Source organism: Nyctereutes procyonoides, unplaced genomic scaffold (genome assembly GCF_905146905.1).
Source record: "Nyctereutes procyonoides isolate TBG_1078 unplaced genomic scaffold, NYPRO_anot_genome, whole genome shotgun sequence".
NCBI classification, from domain to species: domain Eukaryota; kingdom Metazoa; phylum Chordata; class Mammalia; order Carnivora; family Canidae; genus Nyctereutes; species Nyctereutes procyonoides.
Window position 1 is genome coordinate 32,709,035 of NW_026575146.1, and position 26,966 is coordinate 32,736,000.

The 26,966-nt window shown below is 36.0% G+C and overlaps 1 protein-coding gene across 1 annotated transcript in view; it reads right to left on the reverse strand.

The window, feature by feature from the left end:
- Nucleotides 1-26,966, reverse strand: part of THEMIS (thymocyte selection associated) — a 161,691-nt gene that overhangs the window by 92,518 nt on the left and 42,207 nt on the right. Inside the window, exon 2 of the mRNA XM_055310142.1 lies at nt 22,660-22,818. Coding sequence (XP_055166117.1) covers nt 22,660-22,818 — 159 coding nt within the window. The remainder of the gene's footprint in view (nt 1-22,659; nt 22,819-26,966) is intronic.

Genomic DNA, 26,966 nt, shown 5'->3' on the forward strand with positions numbered 1-26,966 from the left:
GCCCGCACAAGCTCATGCACTCCCTGTGCGCTGCGGGTCACCTGGCCATAGATAAGTGGGTTTTCAGGATTCATTATCGTGGTTTTTAAAGAAAGCAATTCTCACAAAATGGATAAATGCCTTTAAACATTTCCTACAAAGAAACCATGTATGAAAATAAAACTAATAGAAACATGGGTGAGCAAGAAAGAAATGAAGGAGTTGACATTTCTACTCCCACTCAAGCTTTGCTTCAGCCAGATTTGGAGGTAAAACAATGATACTCTAGTCTGACGATATATAAAAAGTGCCTGAAACTTCTTTAACATCTCAAAGTTACCAACAATGTGGATTCACGTCCACTATTATTACAAAGAAATTTGCCTTTAAAATGCAGGTGAAGATATGTCAAAGACACACATACAATTTTAAATAAACGCACAGATATTTGGGATGCGAGTTCAAAAATTTCTAATGAACTGTGCTACGTGAAGAAGAAGACTTGGAGATGAATGAGACCACTGCATATTTTGATTTTGTGTCTTGTCTCTCTGCCAATGATGCCACGTGTGTCTCACTTATTTCTGTGGGTGTGTGCTTCTGGCTCTTTAAAAATTTTAACTGCGCTCTGTTCTGCAATCAAATTCCTAAAGAGCCTTGGTGTTTTGTACTTGCCAAATAGACTTCCCATTTCACATGCTTCCTGTGGCTTTTCTATCATTTTTGTTACACGTCCAAGACACTTTTTGAGGTCAGCATACCCTACAAAAACTACTTTCTTAAATACCCCAAATCCAGTATTTCCATGAGAAATTCCAGCTCAAGCATCTCAATCCAACTTCAGATTCAGATTGAAATGGGGTCCATGAAATACCTTATCAAAGCAAAAACTCAAAATTCTTGAGCAAAGTATTGAGATATATAATGATAATGTCCAAACCATGAGAAAATCCTCCAGATTTCTCAATAATAGGATTATTATTAAACATCATCAACAAATGAATGACTCCAAACATCTTGTTAGAAGAACACAGAAGAGTCTTGCCAGAACAGCAGAAACAAGAAATGTTAAGTGAAGTCAAAGTTCACGATAAGAACATTTTGCATAGTGATTTTCCGAGTATTTGGGGGAGCAGGAGCCATGTTAACGATCGTGACCACATTTGTTCAATGTTGGATGATATCGAGTGAGACTGTGGGCTTCCTGTGTCCACACGCCTTTACATTCACAACGGGCTCCAAATAGCCTGTCGAAGCTTCTAGTAGTGTTTTAATAGTCCTTTTATCTGGAGATAACAAAGAATAACTCCTAAAGCCTTTTGATTCATCTTTACCTTTCTGGTTCAAACTTTGTATTAAAAAACAAAACAAAACAAACAAACAAACAAACAAAACCAAAACAGAAAAGCAAACAAGCAAAATATTTTCCCAATGACATTTAAACTCCTTGAGAGGAGTGGCCACATAATGTTTAACACATTTGGGTTGTTTAGCAAATAATTTACACGAATACTGTTAGGTCTTGAAATCAAATAATAGAAATTGGTGTCCAGCCCATGGCGCTGGAATACTCTCAGGTTCCCAACAAATGGGTTGTGCCTGTTGCTGGGTCCGAGCTGGCTCAGGCCTAGGTGGTGAGGACCAGGGGCAGGTGGGAGGAGATGAGAGGATGTGAGAGCGTCGGGGGAGCCTGGCCAGAGCCTGGCCCCTGGACTGCAGGGCACTGCCCCCTGAGCTCTCGGAAGGCTCAGGGGCTCAGGCCTGCGAAGCACCCCCAAGGACTGCACGTGCTGCACCATCTCTCACTGGGCTTTTTTAGGAAGTTCTACAAGAACGCTGCACATCTACCCTTTCTGGCCTCGGGGACTCAAGGCAATAGAACTTCAAGGCGAGCAATGCCCAACTGCCCCAAGAGTAAGATGGAATGGTCTTAAAAATATTAATTGTTCATTTCAACAGCCTGGGTTTAATTCTGGCTTCAGTCCCTTTCATCACTGTGTAAACTCAAGAACTTACACCCTCAGGGCCACAATTAATTGCCTTTTCTGCATAATGGAAAAAACTCTATCATCTACCTCATAAAATCATTGTGATGATTAAATGAATTAATACGTGTAACTTGCTTAGACAATACTTCACATGTACCCAGAGCAAGCACCAAAAAAGCAAAATAATAATATTTCGAATAACATTATTCTCCCTCCTTCTTTTCTTTTTACTCTAGAATTCTAAACCTTTGTGCGATGCTTATAAGGTCAGAGAGATTAGTATCTCCAGTGCCAAAGAGGACAAATATTCCCATCTGGATCAAATTAGCTGAGACAAAGATATATAGAATCTATAATTGAGTATCTGACACAGACCGAGCAACAAAACCCTAGTGACAATCATTTCTCCAGATTTTGCCAGAGTGTTGGAACATGGAAATGAGCCCTAGGTGACCTCTGAAGGTGGACTGCCTCTGCTTTGAAGAGCTGTCTGACCCCGTGCTTTGACAAATTGCTGGGAATTTAACCACCATAATTTCATGCCCATAATGAGCAGATTATAGGGAGATGTAAGCACATTCTAAATGCAAATATTGTGCCGCTTGTAGTTTACTCACAAGGTATGCATTAAACACAGTTGCTGAAGTTCCCTTGAACAAAGGAAACAGCAAAATGCCAAAGCATTTTTGAAAATGTGTTTTATTCATGGTCCTGAAAGGTAGTCGAAGCCAACTGACTGAGGAGTATCCCCTCCCTCTATTTTAATGATCTTAATCCCGCTAATGGAATGTTAGTGGAAGGAGTTGGGGAGCCATGTGGCGCTGATTGCGTTTTTCAGTATTGCTGTTGCCTGCAAATTAAATGTACCTAAGTAGCCACCTGTTTATGCTTACGATTATGTAAAGCCCCATATGTTTCCCTCTCTGCACATGGGAGGTAAATATTGAAAAAATTATTCTGGTGTGAAGGGTGAAAACAGCAGCAATTCTTCTATAACTGTCAACATATGCTGCGGTATTTCCTTTAATGTTGTGCTTTGTCTGACATATTTGCTGATTTTTACCACGCGGTGTTCAAAAATATCTGTGACTTGTGGTTATACAAAACAATTAAAAATCAGTTTACATTAAATTCAAATTAGGAAGAGATATAATTTCCTGATGTAACCATAAATTCTAAATGGATTTCAGAGTTTAGGATTTAAACAGATTTTGATTTGCACGATAAAGAAAACTGAATTTTTTTTTCTTCTAAATCCCCCTGCGTAAAAAAAAAGCAATATTTTCTTCCTAGGCACATCCTTTGGACTCCTTATTACGAAGCAACAGAAAATTAACTTGAATAACATGAATGTGAAAACTGTCAATGGGTTCTTGAGATGGCTGGTCCAGCGCTGTGCCCACTGGACTTGCTCTGGAGGGGAGCTTGCTGGACCCCGTGCAGAAGATGTGACCTGGTACCTATCAGCAAGAGTTCCTGAGATGTCCTGAGAGAAGTTTCCTTACTGTGAGATCTGGTGCAGGAAATGCCTGTGGAACTGCCTCAGGCTATTCAGAGATTGGCCCAGACGGAAGCTTGTGGGGAAAGACCAGAGGGACTGGACTTGCTATTGTTGATTACTTTAGACACTGAAGATAAATGAATTAGAGTTTTATATGGTTTATATATGATCAAGAGGGATTTAAATATCAACTGTCTAGCAGCCTAGACATGAAAGTCCCTAACTTCTCTTTCTTTTGCAAAGAGACGCAGAGTGTGATAGAAAAAGATGAAAACTTATCTTGCCATCAAAAACTGAGAATAATACACTAACTGCCCCCAAAAGGCAGAAGAGTTACTTTCATAATAAGGAAGACAGAGCTGAAATAAGAACCCCATACTCGGTCTCCTGAAACAGAGGAGCCCCTCTAATTTTTTTATTTTTTTTAAGATTTTATTTATTTATTCATGAGACAGAGAGAGAGAGAGAGAGAGAGAGAGAGAGAGAGAGAGAGAGGCAGAGACACAGGCAGAGGGAGAAGCAGACTCCAGGCAGGGAGCCCGACGTGGGACTCGATCCCAGGTCTCCAGGATCATGTCCTGGGCTGAAAGGAGGCTCTAAACTGCTGACCCACCCAGGCTGCTCTAAATTTCTTAAAGGTAACAAGAAGATTAACAATAAAGAGAATTAAAATCATAGAGTAGTTTCTATAGACCAATGTCTATAGTATGCACTTAATGAGCACTTCATTTATTTAATTCTTGGAAGAATTTTAAGACTTGAAGAGCACGAATATTTCCTGACTTTACAAATAAGGAAATTAATAAACGAATGCACTAAAACACATTAAGGAGATCATCCAATCTTTTAAAACCTTCGTACTTTTTTTCATTCTTGACATACATATCAATAGAGACAGAAATGTTTTAACAACATTGAAACTATATTATATACATTCATTTGGATTCCACTTGTTTCGTTAAACATTGAACCATGATTAAACCTCACATTTTAAAATATTTTTTGTAAATACGATTTCTAATGACTGTAATAATATGTAGTAAGGAATGTATCATCTTTTTCTGCACTATTGGGCATTTAAATTGATTCCATTATTTTGCTATTACAAATAATTCTAAGATGATTATTCCCTTAGAGTTCATTTTAATATGTGGAGCCACTGAAGAAAAGGCCCTTTTGCAGCTAGACTACTAGCTCCAGGAGACCAGGGATCAAGACAAAAGTGTATCTCTGTCATCAATCTCTGTACATGCACAAAAGAAACATTTGCCAAGTGAGTGGCAGATGGCTCTCCAAATAGAATATCAAATTTAGGTTCAGAAAGGTTGTAACATTCTATACGCTCTTCAGTTGGGTTTGAGAGTAACCATTTGACAGTATCTTTCTCCATTTTGTTATCATAATTATAAAGCTTAGTTAATAAATACATGGAAAATTGTCATCACTGTTTTAATTTACACTGAGTCTGAACTAATTTCTATGTGATTATAAGCCATCTGGGTTTCTTCTATCCTTTGTTCAATTCGTGTTTTCCAATTAGCGTTATACTAGACTATTTAATTGATTTTTTTTGTTTTACGTTCAGGGATATCTACTCTTTTGGAAATTGTGTCAGTTTGTTATTAACCTTTTTTTTTTTTTACTGTTTTTACTTTTCTGATAGGCAGAAAGTTCCATTTTATGCAATAAAATACACTGTTCCTTTATGGTTTTTCATTATATTTATGATCTGAAACTTTTTTCAAATAAAATAGTTTTACTTAAAAGGTAACTTTTTCATCTACTTCAGCTTTCCTTTGCTATATGGTATTAAGATGATGATCAATTTCACTTATTGTTTTCTAAATTGATAACCATACTACTAAATATTCACTAAATAACCTTTCCCTAACCCCAGATGTGTAGTACCAACTTCATCAAATACAAAGTAATATTCTATACCAAGGTCTCTTTCATAGCTATAAATGAATGCTTAAGTGCAGAGTCACTAGAGTCGAATTCAAAGCATTGCTTTGGTGCTTCTACAACTAGTACTACTGCTATTAATTCAGCTTTTGATTTTCTATAAGTGACATTTAGTATAATTTACTATGGCTTCCCATACTATAATCATAATTATTATAATCACAATTATTATGTTGGCTCTTAAGAAAGTAATTCTAAGGCTTATTTGGGGAGAATAAACAAGTGAAAATATTCAAGAAACTATTTTAAAAAACAAAATAATAATATGATTATAATATGGGAATTCTGTTTCCATTGTGTTAATCTCACAAATTAATTCATGTGTGATTGAAATATACATATATATATACAAAAAATTCAGTTTTCTGATTCAAGCACTTAAAATGTCTTTATTTTTAATAAATAAGGATTTACAATATTTTTAAGTAAATACGTAAATCATAAGTTAGTCATATTATTTCTTATACTAGGTTATAAAGATATTAAGCCTAGTTGTTCTATGCTTTTACCTTGATATTTTAAATAGATTGTCCTTAAGAATTCTAAATGGTTATAATTAGGGACATTATTACTATGTTACATATTCTTCTATATATCAATATGTATTTATTTATGTGCATATTTTATATATATTTGTTTTCTAGACATTTTTTTACTGTCATCCTGCTAAACTCACTTGTACTGCTGACAGTGTGACCTTCTGACACCCTGTGTCAAGCCCTCCATTTTCTAGGATTTTAAAGGTTTTTAAACTCATGTTGCTAAAAAACAAAAATAAAAAACAAAAAATGAAGCTGAGATAAGGATACTAAAAACTACTGAATTGCATGCTTTACACAGCTGAATTTTATGCTATATAAATTATAGCTCAGTAAAGCCATTAATTTTTAAAACTTGAAGGGGGAAGGGATAGTCAAGTAGTAGATTCAAATAAGCAGTAAGATTGATCCTTTCATTAGGTCCTGGCGGAATGTAAATTGGCAGAGTGCTTATGGAATGTGATTTGGCAATACACATCAAACCCTTTAAAAACATTTTTATTTCTGAAGTCATAATTTCATGTATATGAAATTATTATAATAAGCAGACCTACAGACAAAACTTCAGTTAAAAGGCTGCTCATAATAGCATAAATTGTATAAGTGAACATGTTTGGGTTGGATTTACTGATTACAGTATGTACATATGAAAAACTATTACACAGAAAATAAAAACTACATCCTAAAGAATACTGAATGACACGGACAAGTCCCCTGAAACAGGCCCGTTTCCCATTACGTTGGAACATAGGTCTATATGCATGCTCTTGCACAATGTACTGGAAAACAAAGGAAGGAAGTGTACCAAATACTAATGCTAGAGAGCTCTGATGATGACATGATAGGGAGCTTTAATTCACTTCCCTGCATTTCCTTCCACTTTCTAACGTTCTTCAAGATATATGTGGTGTTTGTAAAATTGAAAAGAAAAATCAATGCATTTTGTAACTTTAAAAAGTTGTGTTCTTTATGTCCATACAAAAAACTTGCACATGGATGTTTACAGCGGTTTTGTTCAATTGTCAAAACTTAAAAGGAATCAGGGAGCCCTGCAGTAGGTGAATGGATGAATAAACTGTGGTACATCTGGACAAGGGGATGTCATTCAGCTTGACAAAGAAACGGGCTAGTAAGCCATGAGAAGACATGGGGGAAACTTGAACGCGTAATACTGAGTTTAAGAAGCCAATCTGTAAAAGTCTACATACTCCAGGATCCCGACTGTCTGACATTTTGGGAAAAAACAAAACTATGGAAACTGATCTTTTGATGAGTGGTTGCCAGGGGTTGTCAGGGAGGAAGGATGAACAGGAGAAGCACAGAGGGTAACCAGGGCAGTGACAATACTCTGAGCTACTTCTGTAATGATGGATATAATGGGTATATATCATCATACAAGTATCTAAACCCATAGGATGTGCAACCCCAAGAGTGAACCATAACGTCAACCATGAACTCTGGGTGTTCGTGATGTGTCAGGTTAGGTGTGTCGATGGTAACGAGTGTGCAGCCCTGGTTTGGGGTGTTGATAATGGGGATGCTACGTCTCTGTGAGGGCAGCGGGCACATGGGAAATCTGTGTGCTTTCTCTTCAACTTTGCTGTGAACCTAAAGCTGTTTTTCCAAATAAAGTCTATTTTTTAAAAAAGTTTTCGTTCCAAGGGCAGAACCTCTAAATCGCTAACATGTAGTATTTGTATAAACCTGGTCCTGTGCTTTATCACTGTTCAGTTAAGAGTCCAGGAACTGAAGACCTGGGTAAACAGTTTAAGGACCACCAGATTCTTCTGGTGAGAGTACCTGTCTGGCAATACAGCTGAGATGGCACCGCAAAGACCGAGGGAGGAATTACGCACATAGACAAGTGGGTGGTAAGAGCGAAAGGTGAGGAGGCGGATTTTTAGAAGATGTACATAAAATAGTAATACAATGAAAACTTGTAGAACACAGTGCCAGTTGTAGAAAAGCCTATTTTAAAATCATCTTCCTGATAGAATTCAGGTGTGATGCTAAAATGTCCATAGGTGAGTGAAAAGAACATATTAACCTCAAACTCTCTCTTTGTCTTCTTCCAGATAATATACATTTTAGTTAATCCAAAGAGCACAAGGCCTTAGAGAAATAATTTGACCCCATGCTAAAGAATAGAAGAAAAATAACACCTCCTCCTCCAGGAACTGGAAATTAATGTGAAAGTCTGAATTTCTTGTGCACTTAGATTACTTCAAGTCTTCTTGCACAGTTTATCCAGAATATTCCTTTTTGTTACAAAAATATTTTGTATAATAGACATAGTTCAATTTATTTTGCTTAAGTGAGCACAGTGGGAAGAGATGCCTTAAGAGAAGTTGACCCAGAAAATTTGGAAGAATACCCCATGATTCTCGGAATAGTAAATTATCCAAAAGGCAAGAAGCCCTATTTAGGGCTTCTCTGAATCATATGCCATTATAACATCCAGATGGAAAAATAGGAGCAATTTATGCCCTATATCTTGCTTCTTTTAACAAAAGTCCTTCAAATAAACAAACAAAAAAGATTAAAAAGGTTATTCAGCCATAAGTCTATTAAATACATTTTAAATATTTTTCGCATGACAATTTTTCCTATCAGGTCCCTTTAGAAACTGATATTTTAGTCAGATAAAAAATACCTACAGTCATAAAATGGCCAAACCTGAAAGATTTAGTCATTTCAATGGTACATAAAACACAAAATGAATGACCACTGAATGTGATATTATATGTTGTCTAGCAATTAAGTATGTAGTTTCCCAAATGAAACAATGGGAAAATCCATTTTAAAAAAGTGAATGTATTAAGTGTTTTTCATAAGGCATAAAGGAGCAAGTTTTATAAATTCTAGGCATTTGATCTTAATTGATTTCTTGAAGAAATAATTATATTATTAATTCAAGTTTTGCCACTGATTATTCTAAGCACTTTTCCGTATTTTTCACATTTCTACTTAAAATGATTCTGAAAAGAATCTTACTGTTCAGAAAAGACAGAGATCCTTTGGGAGCTAATTCTCCATGGCATGTCAACATCTTCAGAAGCTTGTTTGGTTTCCTGACCAGTATAAAAATGGTAGAGCATATCTGTCTCCTGAGAGACATTCGAGGATGGCAAAGTCCTCCTCCTTCTCCCTAAAGGAGAGTTTCTTACATTCCAGGATGATAAAAATGATGTTTTCTAGAAGGCAAGATGGGCAGGTTGGCCAGCAGCCCCTCACACATTTGGGACTTCCCACACGTAGCATTTCTCTGCTGTGCATTTAGCACCCACCTGCCCTACTCTATCATCGCCCCGTGAGACATGGGGCTTAGGGGACAGTAAGACATGAAGATGATGCTGTCTGCTGGGCCATGGGAATCAACCTGCTGTACTCGTCCCTGACCGCGTTTCTGGAGGTGTGGGAACTCAACGTGGCAGCTTCGTGGCTGCTTAGGAATGCAGCCTGGACAGGTAAAATCCATTTATCCGTTTATCTGATAGAGATTCTTTTAAGTAGGAAGCACCGCCTGAAGCTTATCTTTAAACCATGACTGAAATCCATTAAACATACGAAGGAAATTTTATATTTACTAACAGTCATCTATAAATTCCTATTTCATGTTATTTTAGGAGAAGGATCGACTTAGATCATTTTAATATTACAATGGTTACTGCATATAACAGGAAAATTAGGAAGGATGCCACATATCCAAGAAATCTGTGGATCTTCATCCTAATACTGATGTTGGTTGACAAAAAGACCATTTCACTCCTTTTCTATGATTAAGCACGAAGTGCTTCGGAGCACAGGCTCTGCAGCCATACTGTTCCCATCTGTATTGGTGCTCTCCCACGCAACAACACTGCTGGAGGTGCTGGACTGAGCATTTGAGATGTGGCTACTTGAAGTTAGCATAGCCCCAATCGAGATGGACCTAAGAGTGGAAAGCACATCTAGATTTTAAAGACTAGGTATGAGAAGAATGCAAAATATCTCAATTTTTTTCACGATTACACATTAAAAGGATAATATTTGAGATATATATTTATAATAAAATGTGTCATTAAAATTAATTTCACATCTCTCTCGCTCTCTCTGTGTTGTCTTGTTTTGCTTTTTATAGATTCATTTATTTATTTAAATGTCTGTGTCAGGTAGCCTCCAAGATAGCCGCCAAGAATTCCTGCCTCCTGTCAGTCACACCCTTGTGCAGTCCCCTCCTAGAGCATGCCAGCATTTGTCTGGGCGATCAAAAGAATACAGCGGAGGTGATGGTCTATGTCATTTCTGAGATTAGGTTACAGAAGACTGGAATTTCCATCCTGGGCGTTCTCTCACTCTCAGGATGTCCACTCAGGAGGAACTTTATGAAATGGGCACGTGCCCAAGAACTGAGCCTCTTAGAACAGCCGTGTAAATGAACTTAAATGAATGAACATGAATGTGGCTTCACATTATATTTTATATTATATTAGATAAAGCTAGCATGGATTCAATGAAACCACTTACCCACTGTTTGGCCTTGGGCAAAGTTCCTCATTTTCTCATATGTAAATGTGAATTCAATTCATTATATATACACATCTATACAAATACACACCTATGAATAATATATACATGTACATAAAAGTTTTTAGAACAGTTTTATATGTAAAAGTACTTAGAACAGCGTTCAGCAAGTTATCAGGGTTCTAATTTGAGTGTATGTAGAGTAGTAGACAATGTTCCATCTCTAAGCTTTACTATCACATTTCTTACACGCCTCCTCCCTGCAGCGATATTATTCCTATTTAGTAATAAAGTTCACAGAATTAAAATTCATGCCTAAAATTTCAGTCTGGCTATGTAATTTTAACAGTGGTTTTACAGATGTAACCACAACCTTTCCTGGACACTGTTTAGAGACACTTATGTAAATTTGCTGTTGGGTGGGGTGGGTTGAGGGGACTCTGATTATCAGAAAAATGTATTTCTTCTTTGTAACACTTCTTTCCAGGAAATTTCTTATGTCTAAAGAGAAGGCATTTAGTATTCATGCTTCATAATGGTCTTTCCAGGAAGTAATCCAGAAAGTTGGAACTTCACTGCAACTCAAACATTACACAAGTTACCAATCTATAATGTAATCCACTACCAAAAATAAGAATACATTTTTGTTGTACTTGGCAAAAATGGCACATTTTCTGGCTCAGAAAAAGGCTTAGTCAAAAGGGCTATCTTCTAAAAGAACAAATTGTACTTCTAAAGTAGTATGTCTATGTCCATAAAGAACTTAAATAATTGCTTTTTATTTTTAAAAATATACTCAACAGTCTCTGAAGTGACAAAACAGAGATATATGGAAATATATCATTAACATAAAATGCAACCAGTGACATATATTGCAAGTTTAGTTCCTCTTTTTTGGCAAAAATCAACTTCCAATTTGTCCCCTAAAAGTATCCTCACCAAATCTCTACAAAGCTTTCCTTTCTTGACGGTTACTTGAGCTTCCACTTACTAGAGCTGCATCTATGAAGCTATATTTACTGATCAAAGCCCAGGTATTTTTTTCCAGTAGAACATTGTTATTTACAAAAATTATTATGGGAACCCTTATCAAAGTTTTGACCATCTTTCTCAAAACTTTTAAATTACAATGAGAAATTAAGGATCTCTGTTAATACCCTTTAATATAGTAGGGTAGGTGTTGTTAGCAAATAAGGCTGAATAAGGACCTCTGAAAATCATCTCCTCTTTTATAAGAGCAGTGGAGAAACTGGTTAAAAATAAATGGTCAGAATTAATTTTTTTTCAGAACTCTGGAAATTAGCCAAAGGATTGCAGAAATCTGGGGGGCCTTTATTGACCAAGAAAATGACTGAGTCTTAGTAAGATCAGCAAACTTTTTGACATTTTAACTTGTGGTATCTCACTCCTCCCACCCCATTCAACTTCATACTGAAAACTAATAGCTTGCAGTCATGGCAAAACCAACACTGCTGCCGTCACAAGAGGGGGCAGAAAGGAGGTGGAATGGAATTCCTTGAAAGTTCATTCTCAGGGAACTGTTATTTTTTTACATTTCTGATGACTCCCTGGAAGATTCTACTTGCAACATTGTCTTTATTTTATCTCATTTTGAGCTCACTCAGTAGGAAAAGACTTTTCCTAGGGAATATTTGTCAAAAACAGGAAGAGATAATTATTTAATTTCTGAGGCTGCCTGCAGTTATGTATAACAGTTGGGGGGAAAATAAGTTAACCTAAACAGTTTAAAAGGAAAAGCTGAGAAATGAGATATCCATAAGAATTTTGAAAAGTTCTAATATATTCCTGGATCTAGAAGACCATACACATGTGTAGGATTGTGCACATGCTTCAGATTGTGTGTATGCTCAGGAAAGAACTGAAAATGTTCTCAATTCTGGCTGAGTTTGACGCTCCACATGAACGAACAACAGTTTTTACCTGCCTGATTGAGTGTTGAAGGCAGCCCCCAAATGAACACTGAGCCCCTCGACAAAGACTGGGAGATTTTCTGGTTGCAGTTGTTTAAGGAAATCTTTGTCCAGGCATTAGTTGCCCACCAACCCACCTGAGCAGAGACTTCAAAGGCCCCACATGACAAAGAATACAGATTTTACAGATACAGTTCAGAAAAGTTACCCAATAACCAGCAATAACAACAAATCCTGAGGAGGAGAGAAAATCAAATTTCTAGATTCACCACATTATCTTGTTTGAAATATCCAGCTTTGAACAAGAGATTATGAAACAGGCAAAGGAACAAGGAAGTTGGACCCATCCACCGCGGGGTGCAGGGGGAAGCAATCAATAAAAACTGTTCCTGAGGAATGTTCTAACAGACATTAGATTTCCTGGAGACAGGAATTTATGTATTTATTTTTAAGATTTCATTCATTTATTCATGGGAGACACAGAGAGACAGGCAGAGACACAGGCAGAAGGAGTAGCAGGCTCCCTACAGAAAACCCCCTCCAGGACTCAATTCCAGGATACTGGGATACAGGGAGCCAAAGGCAGATGCTCAACCACTGAGCCACCCAGGTGCCTCGAGAAAAGAATTTAAATATGTTATTTTAAATGTGTTCAAGGAACCAAAGAAGACTTTGTCTAGAGAACTAAAAGGAAGTATGAAAATGAAGTCTTACTAAATAGAGAATATAAACCAAATTTAAAGATAGGTCAGTCGAGATTATCCAATCTGAGAAATAGAAATAAGAAAGTATAAAGAGAAATGAACGCTCCCAAAGATATATGTGACACCATCAAGCATATCAATATGTGAATAATGGGTGTTCCAGAAGGAGAAGAGAGAGAAAAGCATAGAAAGAATATTTAAAGAAATAATAACTAAGCCACCAGTGTGACTCAGTTGGTTAAGCATTTGTCTTCAGCTCAGGTCAGGATCCCAGGGTTCTGGGATTGAGGCCTGCATCAGACTCCCTGCTAAGCTTCTCCCTCTACCCCTCCCCCTGCTTGTGTTCTCATTCTCTCAAATAGTTTTTTTTTATCTTAAAAAAAAGAAAAAGATAATGACCAAAACTTCCAAAATCTGATGAAAAACATTAATTTATACATTCAAAAAGCTCAGCACATTCCAACTGGATAAACTTGGAGAATCATGCCATTCTGATCAAACTATTAAAAACCAAAGACAAAATAGGGAACTTTGAAAATAGCAAAAGAGAAGAGACTCATCAAGTACAAGCATTTCTCAATAAGATTAAAAGCTACTTTCTACCCTGAAACTATGGAAGCCAGAACTCACAGGGATGACATGTTTAAAGTGTTGAAATAAAAGAATTGTGAACCAATTCTCTATCCAGAAAATTTATCCTTTAAAAATGAAAGTTTCTTAAAAAATTAAGAATGGAAATACCACATGATCCAATAATTCCAATTTTACCCAAAGAAAATGAAAACACTAATTTAAAAAGATATGTGCATCCCTATGTTTATTGAAGCATTATTTAAAATAGCCAAGATATGGAAGTAAACTAAGAGTTCGTCAACAGATGAATGGATAAGAAAGATGTAGGACGGAAATATATATGTTCACATATATCTGATATATATATTATACAGCCATATTATGCATATATTATGCAGCCATATGGGATTGTGCCTTTTGCAACAACATGTATGGACCTAGAGGGTATTTTGCTAAGTGAAATAAATCAGATTGAGAAAAACACATACCATATGATATTGCTCATATGTGGAATCTAAAAAACAAACAAACAAAGAGCAGAATGAGACTTGTAAATATAGAAAACAAACTAATGGTCGCCAGAGGGGAGGAGTAGAGAGGGATGGGTAAAATGAGTGAAGGAGAGCGGGAAATGCAGGCTTCCAGTTATGGAATGAATAAGCCACAGAAATAAAGGGCACAGCATAAAGAGTATAGTCAATAATATTGGTAGCTATAGTTGTTGTGAGCACAGCATAATATGTGAAATTGTGGAGTTACTACATTGTACACCTGAAACTAATGTAGCATTGTGAGTTAACTACATTCAGATAAGTAAATAAATAACAAAATAATGGAGAAATTAAAATATTTCCAGAGAATGAAAACTGAGAGAATGTATTATTATCAAACCTGCCACACAATAAATCTTAAAGGGAATCCTTCAAGCTGAAGGACATAAGACAGTAACTTTATCCTGTGTCAAGAAATAAAAAGTAACAGGAAAAAGCACTATAGAGGTAAACACAAAAGAAAGCATACATATACTTTTTTATTTTCAAATATTTTTCCTAATTTAAAAGATGATTGCATAAAGAATAATCATAAATCCAATGTTGATGCACACATAATGTACAAACATGTAATTTTTATGATAATAACAACTAGAAAAATAGGGTAGGGAGTAGAACTATAAATGAGCCAAATTTTACATACTCTTGAAATTAAATTAGTTAATTCCAACTAGGTTGTTATAAATTAAGACACTAATTATAATCCCAGGCAACTACTAAAAAAATAGCTAAAATTATATTTGAAAAAAAAAAGCATTGGACTTCTGGTTTCTACTCTGGTACATAAAATGTTTAGAAGTTGTTACTCTGTCTTGACAAAAAGTAAAAAGCCAAACAAACTGAAAAATCAACAACTATTCATAAATCCATTAAAGAAATGAGGTCAGAAGATAAACTGATACCTCCAAAATTGGAGAGACAGATAGGCAAGTACAGAGAACCACAATTTACCAAAGAAACCTCTATAAGAACCAATACCAGACTAGGGAAATCTGAACTATAATTGCTGAATTGCTAGAAGCTCAGAATGGACAACTCCAAGAGTAAAAACTCCAGGGTCCTAATCATAAGGGAGCTCCCATAATTTTGTAAGTTTTACACTTAAGACTTGACAAGGCTCTCACAGTAAATATCAGAGAAAAATCTTATGTTTCTGGCATGGGGAGGGAAAAAAATCCACATTTCAAAATAGGTCAGAACATTCTATTCTTCTTAATAAGTCCTGCCCTTAAGAGACATCATTGGTGTTTTATTAGGACTAACTGACCTGAGGTAAGGAAAATATACAATTAACACCCACTCTAGCCTTCCACTCAGAGGAAATGTACAACTAAAGCCCACTCTAGTCTTTCCATTTAAGGAAATGGAAACATGCAGGTCTGGTCTGCTCTAGTCTTCCACATATGAGAAGGGAAATACTCAACCTACCGTAGCCACCTTTTCCCAACTAAGGGGTGGGAAACAAGACTGGAAAGTTCTTGTGAAGTTCACAGTTCAGGCACACAGATCTATAAAAATATTGATACCTAATCAGAATGTTTCCTTTCCTACCACAACTTACTGTTAGGTTACTAAAGTCCTATTAACCACACTGTCTTCCTACACAGTACATCACGTCTGGCTATTAAGAAAAAATTACCAGGCACACTAAAAAACAAAAAAAGACAATTGAAGATGGGATACCTGGGTGGCTCAGTGGTTCAGTGGCTGCTTTGGCTTGGGTCGTGATCCCAGGGTCCTGGGATCGAGTCCCTCAATGTGCCCCCCACAGGGAGCCTGCTTCTCCCTCTGCCTGTGTCTCTGCCTCTCTCTTTGTTTCTCTCATGAAAAAATAAATAAACGGGCACTGTTTTTATGTTTAAAAACATAAAATAAAAAATATAAACCCACAAAAGGCAGAAAATGTATAGAAGACAAAAATAGGAACAAAGAACAAAGGCAACAAATAGAAAATGGAACCTGCTTGAGATTCTCTCTCCCTCTCCTTATGCCCCTCCCCCCTGCTTGCTCTCTCTCTCTCTCTCTCAAATAAGTAAACAAATCTGAAAATAAATAAATAAATATAAGGACACATACAGATTAAAGTAAAAAGATGGATAACGATATACCATGGTAACTCTAATACCAAGAAAGCCGAAGTACCTATATTAATTTCAGACAGGGCAGACTTCAGAACAAGGAATGTTATTAGTAATAAAAAGGGGCATTACATCTTGATAAAAGGCCACTACTCCAGGAAGACATAGTAATCCTTAATGTGTATAGGCCTACCCAAAGAGTGTCAAAATATGTGAAGCAGAAACTGGAAAAACTGCATGCCAAAATAGAGGAATCTAATATCATAGTTGGCAACTCTATATTAGCAGTGGATAAATCCAGCAGGTGGAGAACAGTAAGGACATAGTTGAACTTAACAGCACCATCAATCAGTAGATATAATTGACATCTATCAACACTTATCCAACAGCAAAGTACACATTCCTTTCCATCTCACATGAAACATTCACCACATGCAGGGCAACAAAACAGACTTTGACAAATTTTTAGAAATAGAATCATACAATATCTGCTCTCAGACCAGAGTGGAATTAAACTAGAATCAATAGCAGAAAGATAACTGGGAAAGCCTCCAAGTATGTGGAGATTAAACAACACTTGGGGTCAAAGAAAAAAATCTCAACAGAAATTTTAAAACACTTTTAACTAAATAAAAATGAAAATACAACTTACCAGCTGTCAGATGGAGTGAATGTAGTGCTTAGAGGGAGATTGAATTAAATGTATATATTTAAAAAGAGAAAAGATCTAAAATCAGTCTCTAAGCTTCCACCTTAGAAAACTAGAAAAAAAGAAAAACAAATCAGAAAGGGAGACAGAACATAAAGACTCCTAACTCTGGGAAACGAACTAGGGGTGATGGAAGAGGAGGAGGGGTGAGGGTGGGGGTGAATGGGTGACGGGCACTGAGGGGGGCACTTGACGGGATGAGCACTGGGTGTTATTCTGTATGTTGGTAAACTGAACACCAATAAAAAATAAATTTATTATTAAAAAATAATAAAAAATTAAAGGGTTAAAAAATGAAAAAAAAAGAAAAACAAATTAAATCCAAGTAAGCAGAAGAAAGATATAATAAAAATTACAGGAAAAATCAATTAAGATGGAAAAGAAGAAATCAATAGGAAAAAAAAATCATTGAAAACCCAAGCTTTTTCTTTGGAAATATCAATAAAATAGATAAGCCTCTAGCCAGGCTAAGTAGGAAAAGAAAGACAAGACATAAATTACTAAAATCAGAAATGGAAAAGAAGGCTGCATTATCCACCCCATGGACATTCAGATGATAACAAAAGAATATTATGAACAACTCCATGCCTCAAATTTGATAACCTACACAATATGGACCAGTTCCTTGAAAGACACAATGCACCAAAACTCACACAAGAAGAAAGAGCAATCTGGCCTAAATCTACCAGTGAAATTGAATCAATAATTAATAATCTTCCTAATCAGAAAGTGCCAGGCTTGGGTGGGTTCAACTGTGAATTCTACCAAACACTTAAGAAAGAAGTCATACCAATTCTTCACAATATTTTCCAGAAGATAGAAGCAAAGGGAATACTTCCTAACTCATTCTATAAGCCAGCATTACTCTGATACCAAAACCAGACAAAGAGATTACAAGAAAAAACTACATGCCAATATTTCTCATAAATGTATATGCAATATCTTCAACAAAATATTAATAAAGCCAACCCAACAATGTATAAAAAGAATTATACGCCACAACCAAGTGATATTTACCCCATTATGCAAGGATGGTTTAGCATCTGAGAGACAATGTAATCCATCACAGTATTAGGCTAAGGAGAATATATGATTATATCATTAGATGCAGATAAAAAGTGACAAAACCCAAAATTCATTCAAGATAAAAACAACATTAACAACAAATCTTTCAGTAAATTAGGAATGAGCAAAACTGCTTCAGCACAATAAAGAAAATATTTTTTAAAAACCCTACAGATAACATCATACTTAGTGTCAAGAAACTAGTTTCCCACTATGTTCACGAATACTATGGTTGTATATGTATAAGATCTGAAAGAATTGACAAAAAAACCCTCCTCAAGTTAATGACTGAGTATAGCAAAATTGTAGGGTAAAAGGTTGATATGCAAAAGTCAATCACTTTCCCATATACAAACAATGAACAAGTGGTTTTAAAATTAAAAACAGAATACTATCTACATTAGTGCCCCAAAATAAATGTAACAAAATATGTACAAGGTCTATGTGAGGAAGCTTACAAAATTACGATGAAAGAAACCAAAGAACAGATGGATGTTACATGTTCATAAAAAGGAAGACTTAATATTATTAAGATGTCAGTTTCTCCTAATTGAATCTACAGATTCAATGCAATGGCAATCAAAATCACAGCAAGTAATTTTGTGGATATTGAAATTGAAGCTGTATTTTATATGGAGACAGAAAAGGCCCAGAATAGCCAACACAATGTTGAAGAAGAACAAAATCAGGGAACTGAACTACTCAGCATCAAAATTTAATATAAAGCTACACTAATTAAGATAGTGTGGTATTGAGGAAAGAATAAACAAGCACATCAACAGAACAGAATACAGAACCCAGAAATAGACCCATGTAAGTACAATCAAATGATCCTTGACAAAGGAGTAAAAGCAGTACAATTTTAAAACAAAAATTTTACTAGAGACAAGGAATACTAAGTAACAATAAAATGGTTGCTTCATCAAGAAGAGATTACAATTATGAGCACGTATACACCTAACATCATAGCTCCAGAATACATGAAACAAAAGTTGACAGTAATAGTTGGAAATTACTTTCAATAATGGATACACCTAGACAAAAGATTCTCAAGGAACTAGAAGACTTGATCAACACTATAAACCCGCAGACATCTGTAGGGCACTCCACCAAACAACAGCGGAATACCCATTCTTCTCAAGTGCACACAGAACATTCTCCAGGATAGGCCATGCACTAAGCCATAAAACAAGTCTCAAAAAATTTCAGAGGATTGAAGCCATACAAATTATGTCTTCTGACTACAAGAGAATGTAATTAGAAGTCAATAACAAGGGAAAATTTGGGAAATTTCCAAATAAGAAAGGATGTTTAAAATATATATTAAAGTACTTTTTGATTTTAATTTCTGAGAGTTTAAAGTGATAGCTTTAGAGTATAAATAAAGAGATGTTTCTGTTGAAACCAATATAAAAAAAAGTTACTGGCCTTAATTTCTCTTTCTCCCTGGTGCTGAGTCTTCTTTGAAAGAAAGTATATTGTAATCATCACCATCATTTTATTACTCCACTCCATTACATGTAATCCCTGATTCTTACATTAAAACTAGTTTTGTAAATAAATTTTTCTAATTGTGCTCAGTTGATACAAGCTTATCATGTCAACTGAAAACTCAAAACTTATTCTAAATAGCAACTCCCTAAATTAAACTGTTAGTCAAAAGCTAAATGTTTTAGAGGGAAATTTGGCTCTGCAGATTTTGGATTTGCCAATCTCCATAATCATGTGATCTAACTCCCTATAATAAATATATAATATAATATATATTCCCCCAAAAAAGCTATGTGTTTTCACTACTCTCACAAGAGATACTCCTTCTACTAGAAGATTCTAATTATTTTAACTTACTAATTATTTATTATATACATTTCTCCTAAACACTGTGGCGATTATTCCAGTAAATGAGATTCAGATCTTGTTGTCAGCAACGTTGTAATCTGTTAAGCAGTTGGTCTTCAAAAGACAAGCATACAAACAACTTCAATTATATTCAAAATGTGATAAATGCAATCATTATGACGTGAAAGACTGTAGTTATTCAAAAAAGGAATTGTTACATCCAACTGGAATACTTACTTAGGGAAAGCTTCTCATAAAGCAATGGTTTGCAACCTTGACTGCTCATTAATATCACTCTAGTATCCTTAAGAAACTTTGGTAACCAGACTTCATTCCAGACTAAATAAATCAGAATACCGTAGGCAAGTGGTCTGAGCATCAGGATACTTTAAATCTCCTTAGGTGATTTCAGTATACAGTCAAGTTTGAGAACTATTTCTGTAAAGGATGGCAGGTAAACAGAATTGAACAATGGGTAAGATTCCAATTGAAAGGAAGAAGATACTGGAGAATCTGGAAGAATGTTCTCTAATTTATTTTCATTCTCCAAACCTGAGCTCGAGTATAACATCCTTTCAAAAGCTTTGAAAACCTTGAATCCACCAATGATAATAAAGGTAACAAAACCTGACACTTTTTATAGCCTTTTCTATAAGACAAGTACCATTCTGAGCACTTTAAATATATTTCAATACTCAATCCTCCCCGAAACACTAGAAGATAGAAAGTATTATTATTCCCATTTTACATGAGAGGAGAGTAGGACACTTGGCAAAGTTATGCAAGTAACAAGTGGCAGAGTTGGAATTCAAATACAAATAATGACTCCCAAGCCATGTTCTGAAACATGACCAACTAGAGTTAGATATTCCTTATCAAGACTCTCATGGAACCCGTGCATGTTTCTCCTCTTCCTCCTGCTCCTCCTCCTCCCCCTGCTTCTTCTTCAGGAACTCATGCATATTTCAGTCACACCATGAATCACATCATACTGTAAGTGTTTATTAGACTTTTCTCCTCCACTAACCATTTATTCACTCAATCATCCATTCAAATAAATGACTACTGAATAAGTGCTTGGTACTAGATATACAAAGTCATATATGTTATACTTCACATGTCAAAAAATTTAATCTTAAGGAGAAGTCACCAAAATATAGTTCACAGGCCAAATTCTGCTGGCCACCTATTTTTGTAGATACATGTTTATTGAACCACAGCCATGTTCATCGGTTTATGTACCATCTATAGCATCCTTCATGTTATCGCATCAGAGTGAAACGGCTGTGACAGCAATCATCTGGTGACAAAGTCTAAAATATTTACTATCTGTGTCTTTAAAAAAAAACATTTGCCAACCCCTGGTCTAGAGAATAAGACAAATAAGAAAATCATCAATGACTACCCAGTAAGGTACATGCTATTGGTGACCAAGTTATTATGGGAACATAAAAGAGAGATATCTAGAGTAGGTTAGGGCATCAGCAAAAGTATTCCAGAAGATACTAAGCTATGATATTTGAGCTAATTTTGGAAGGGTGAGTAGGATTAACTAGACAAAGAAGAACAACCAGACATGTCAATAAGATTACACTGTGAAGTTTAGCAATTATCCAGGGAGCTAAAATATTTGCAATAGAAACAAAGAGCTTACATATTTTTAAGAGCTATTAGTCCTACATAATTTTGGAAAATATCTTTGATTTCTCCATTTTCACTAGCATAACAAGTAATGCATACAGTTAGAACTCATTAAGTATTCGCTAACAGTATTTGCCAGTAAGTTCTAAGTAAGGGATATTTATTAAAAGGAGAGAAAATATTTGTCTTCTATTGTTCGTTAAAATCACTAATGTGGAGAAAAACGAACCCTCCTGCAATATTGGTGGGAATGCGAATTAATGCAGTCACTGTGGAAAACAGTATGGAGTTCCCTCAAAAAATTAAAAATAGAACTTCCACGTGATCCAGGAATTCCACTACTGGGTATTTATCCAAAGAATACAAAAATACCAATTCCAAAAAATGCATGCACCCCTTATGTTTACTGAAGTATTATTTACAATAGCCAAACTATGGAACTATGGAATCAGCCCCAGTGTCCATTGATTGATAAATGGATAAATAAGATGTAGTGTACATATACTGGGATATATATATATATATATATATATATATATATATATATAAATTTATATATATTTATATATATATAAATTTGTATTTGAATATTATTCATCCATAAAAAGGATGAAATTTTACCATTTGCCACAGCATGGATGGATATAGAAAGTATTATGCTAAGTGAAATAAGTCAAAGAAAGGCAAGTACTATATGATTTTACTCATATGTGGAATTTAAAAAATAAAACAAGTGAAACAAAGAAATAAGAGAAAAAGCAAAAAATAGACTCTTAACTACAGAGAATAAGACTGATAGTTACCAGAGGGGAGGTAGAGGTGGGGGGGATGGATGAAATAGGTGAAGGGGATTAAGAGGACACCTGTCAAGAGGAGCACTGAGTAATGTATGGAACTGTTAAATCACTATATTGCACATCTGAAACTCATATAATACTGTAGATGTAAAAAATATATATAGAGAATTCTAATTTTTTTCACCCATTACCCTAGAGTGAAAAAAAGCTACCACTTTTTTTATTATTTTCAATTGTATAGATGTATATTAACAATAGTTTTACAAATGTGAAATGGTTGCAATATACTGTACCTGGAAAATTCATAGGCAGCTCAAATGGTTGTAGAGACTCACAACCCTCAATGTGCTCACAAATTTCAGCTATGATCTTCTTAATTTTGAGACCAGTAATTTTAATCACTTCTCCCGTTGACAAACAGCATTCATTTCCAAACATTTCATAAATGGAACCTTAAAAAAAAAAGGAAGAGTTAAAACAGCTTTTTATTTTTTATTTTTTTTAATTTTTATTTATTTATGATAGTTACACACACACACACACATACAGAGAGAGAGAGAGAGAGAGAGAGAGAGAGAGAAGCAGAGACATAGGAAGAGGGAGAAGCAGGCTCCATGCACCGGGAGCCCGATGTGGGATTCGATCCTGGGTCTCCAGGATCGCTCCCTGGGCCAAAGGCAGGCGCCAAACTGCTGCGCCACCCAGGGATCCCTAAAACAGCTTTTTAAAAGAGAAGTTAATAAGAAAGAACAAAGTAGGAGTCTGAAGCCTCATATAAAGTGTTTTTATTCAGTTCCTCTCCTAGCTACCTACTAAACAGAAATTTAATCAAACTTGGCAAAAGGTACAGCATGTACCAAGAAAAATATCAGATTTTCACTCCATCCACTGGGCAAAGTATAAACAACCTTATTTTTGTTATTATTGTAAATTAGATTTATGGTTTCCTCAGCACCTTTAGCTCATCGTTCCAAGGTCGGACTACAAACATGTCTTCCGTGGCTGGGATTTACGATCTATTTTTGCTGGGTCACAGAATTAGGCCCATTTGAGTCAACAATAATCTAAGTACGTATTGCAAACAAGGTTGTAATACAATCCAAGATCCAAAATCAGAGTCCATACACCAGGGCCTTATATTAAGAGCATCACATCTATTTATTAAACCTGTTTCTCTTCATCATCATAAATATAAGACTTTCTGTCCATTTTAATCTCTTGATTTTTGACAAGTTGGAAACATCTCTTGGTATCTTTATGGCAATAGGGGGCAGACCAGCCCAGATAAACTGAAAAGCTTCATTTTAGTTCCGAATTTCAGTCTCTTTCCTAATTAACCTCTTATCATAGACACGAAAGCTAAGCTTCATCCATTTATTTTCCTTATGTATCTCCTGATGGAAGAAGAGTGAGCAGTGAAATAACCAGAAAATGAGCAACAGTAAAGAAGAGAGGCCAAAACTCTGGATGCTCTACCCCCAAGTAAAAACGGAACAACCCCAAAACTACACTTCTAAGATATTATTACTTTACAACTGAACAGTAAATGAAAGGCTGATGTAAAAAAATAATTACAAAACCGTGGAGATTTAAACATATCCATTTCTCCCAACCTCAAATATAATGTATATCCTCTTTACCACAATAAGATGTGAACAATAGAAATATGAGATTTCAGGTAAGTTTGCTTTCCGAATTCTTCTCTATTGAACCCCTTCCTCATAGACTCTTACCTGATACATAAAAGATTTTTGTCGCATTAATGGTTATACCATAAAAGTTATTAAGCCTGGCATCCAATCTAGCATTAAACAACTCCATGATTATATCAGAGTGTCAACAGGGAGCAGGGGCCACACTCAAATGAGAATAATTTAAGGAGATTTTCACAAAGGGGCAATTTACACAGAGGCACAGCCAGTTCTAGGTAGCACAAGAAAATAAGTATCCTGACCTCACCCCTCTCCCTCCGCTTGATCCTCTGCCAGGGTATCCTCCTTTGGCCAAATTCAGCCAGAAGCCAGAGGACGAGGGAGCTGCGGATGCCACCACAGAAGTCAGCCTCTAAGGTGGAGAGTGGGAATGGAAGTCCAGCACACCATCCTTACTGCCCACTATTTAATGAGGACCATTTTTGTAAATATGCTAGTATATCCGCTCCTCCAGTTCTGGGTATGTACTTCCATAGCTCCCTTCTTTTCTAATACTATTCCCTCAACTCTATATGTGTTTATGTCTTTCATGAGCTCCCATACGTAGTGCTGTCAGCTATCTCAAACCTTTTGTGGAACAACCGGGATATTAAAGACATAGTAATAAATCTGTAGTGCCATTTTCTTCCAATGAACTTAGAAGAATTATTTTCTATGATCCTCATTTGGCAATTAATCACGTACTAACGTTTTATATCTTCAGTATTATTTCATCCTGTATTTAACTTTTTATGACTCTAGTTTTTATTACCCACAATTCAAACTTCATGAAAGAAAATACTGCATTATGTTATTGCATAACTACAACACATCAACTGTCCTTCCTCATTCAGTCAGCAAACTTTAATGGAAACCTACTATGTGTCAGGCATTGTTACTGGCAGTAGGTAACAGAGATAAAGTGCATAATCTCTTCCAAGGAGCCCTGTCTTGAAGCAAGCAGATAAGTATGCATACACTACAATAGATTATAAAAAAGTTATAACCTAGGAAATACAGGGCATTGTAGGAGACTATGGGAAGTATTTAATTACAGGGTAAAGAGACTAGGGAAGGATTACTGGAGGAGACTACAGCTGAGCTGAGTATTTTTTTTTAAGATTTATTTATTTATTTGAGAAAGAGAGAGAGCATGTGAGGTGGAGGGGGGTGCAGAAGGAGAGGGAGAGAAAATCTCAAGCAGACTCTGTACCCAGCATGGAGCCCGCTGTGGGCTGGGTGCATGGGCAATCCCATGACCCTCAGATCACAACCTGAGCTGAAACCAAGAGTCAGATGCTTAACCGATTGCACCACCCAGGTACCCCTAGCTGAGCTTAGTTTTAAAGGAAGCAACACAAGGTGTTGAGACAGACAGAGGAAATAGTATTTGAAAAGGTACCAAGATGTGAAAGAGCCTGATACATCCTGGAAATTTCAAGTCTTTTGTTATACCTCGAATGTAAAGTAGGAATGGGATAAAAAAGGAGACTAGAAAAGGAAAGGAAGTCCAGATCACACTGCATCTTTACGAGATTACCAATAAATAAAAATGTCAAAGTCTGATGCAACCTCAAAGTCAGAATCTAAATTTTCAGTCATCGTGGTCCAGGAACTAATACCAATTTAACGAGAGGACATATGGGTGCTTGCTATCCAAAGTGTGGTCGACTGTTTCACCTGGCAGCTTGTTAGAATCTTAGTCAGACCCCAGATCCGCTGAATGAGAATCCACATTTTTAACAAAATCTCCAGACGACACATAAATACAGTAACATTTGGAAAGCAGTGATCTGGGCCACAAATGTATAACTGAAAATGTCTTTGTCCTGAGACTGTTGCAAAACTACCCAGAAAGGGAAGGACATGCCATACAAAAGCATTTAGTGTCATTGAGACGGAAGATGTTATAAGTAGGGATGGGGAAAAGGTAAGATTTTAAGTAGGGAAGTGACATGGTAAGCTATTTCTTTGTAACATGAAGTAGAATATTATTAGCTGAAGCCCATCAGGCTTAATTTCAACGCAATGAGAGCAACATACATCAAACTGACTGTCTTGGATTCCTGCCTTTCCCTCAAAGGTTCCATTGGAATTCAAAATTAAAAGATGAATGTATGTGAGATTACATGTCAGTTTACAGGAGTAGAAGTCAGAGGATTCTATGAAGAGATAATTCTGTGAGTTTTAGTCACCACATGAAAAGCTTTGACTCTTAGGTCTCCTTCCAAGAATTCCTCCTTTTGAAAAGAAGAAAGAAGAAGAAGAAGAAGAAGAAGAAAGAAGAAGAAGAAGAAGAAGAAGAAGAAGAAGAAGAAGAAGAAGAAGAAGAAGGAGAAGAAGAAGAAAGAAGAAGAAGAAGAAGAAGAAGAAGAAGAAGAAGAAGAAGAAGAAGAAGAAAGAAGAAGAAGAAGAAGAAGGAGAAGAAGAAGGAAGAAGAAGAAGAAGAAGAAGAAGAAGAAGAAGAAGAAGAAGAAGAAAAGAAGAAGAAGAAGAAGAAAGAAGGACACTTCTTTCAGCCATATAAGGAAAAGAACCTCATGCAAATACTAATCTTTTACATTTATCCTTAATTATTTGTGACTTTCTATTTTTTCTAAACCAAGAATGCTGTTAATTCATTTTTAAAATGTTTTATTTATTTATTCATGAGAGACACAGAGAGAAGCAGAGACACAGGCAGAAGGAGAAGCAGGCTCCCTGCAGGGAGTCCATGTGGGACTCGATCCCAGGACCCTGGGATCACACCCTGAGCCGAAGGCAGATGCTCAACCACTGAGCCACCCAGGCACCCCAATGCTGTTAATTCATTTTTAATGAACAAAGTGGTCACTGACTCAAACACTAGGAAGTTATGTCCATGAAAGGTGACAAGAACATACAGCAAATCTCAAATCCTTGAAACTTGA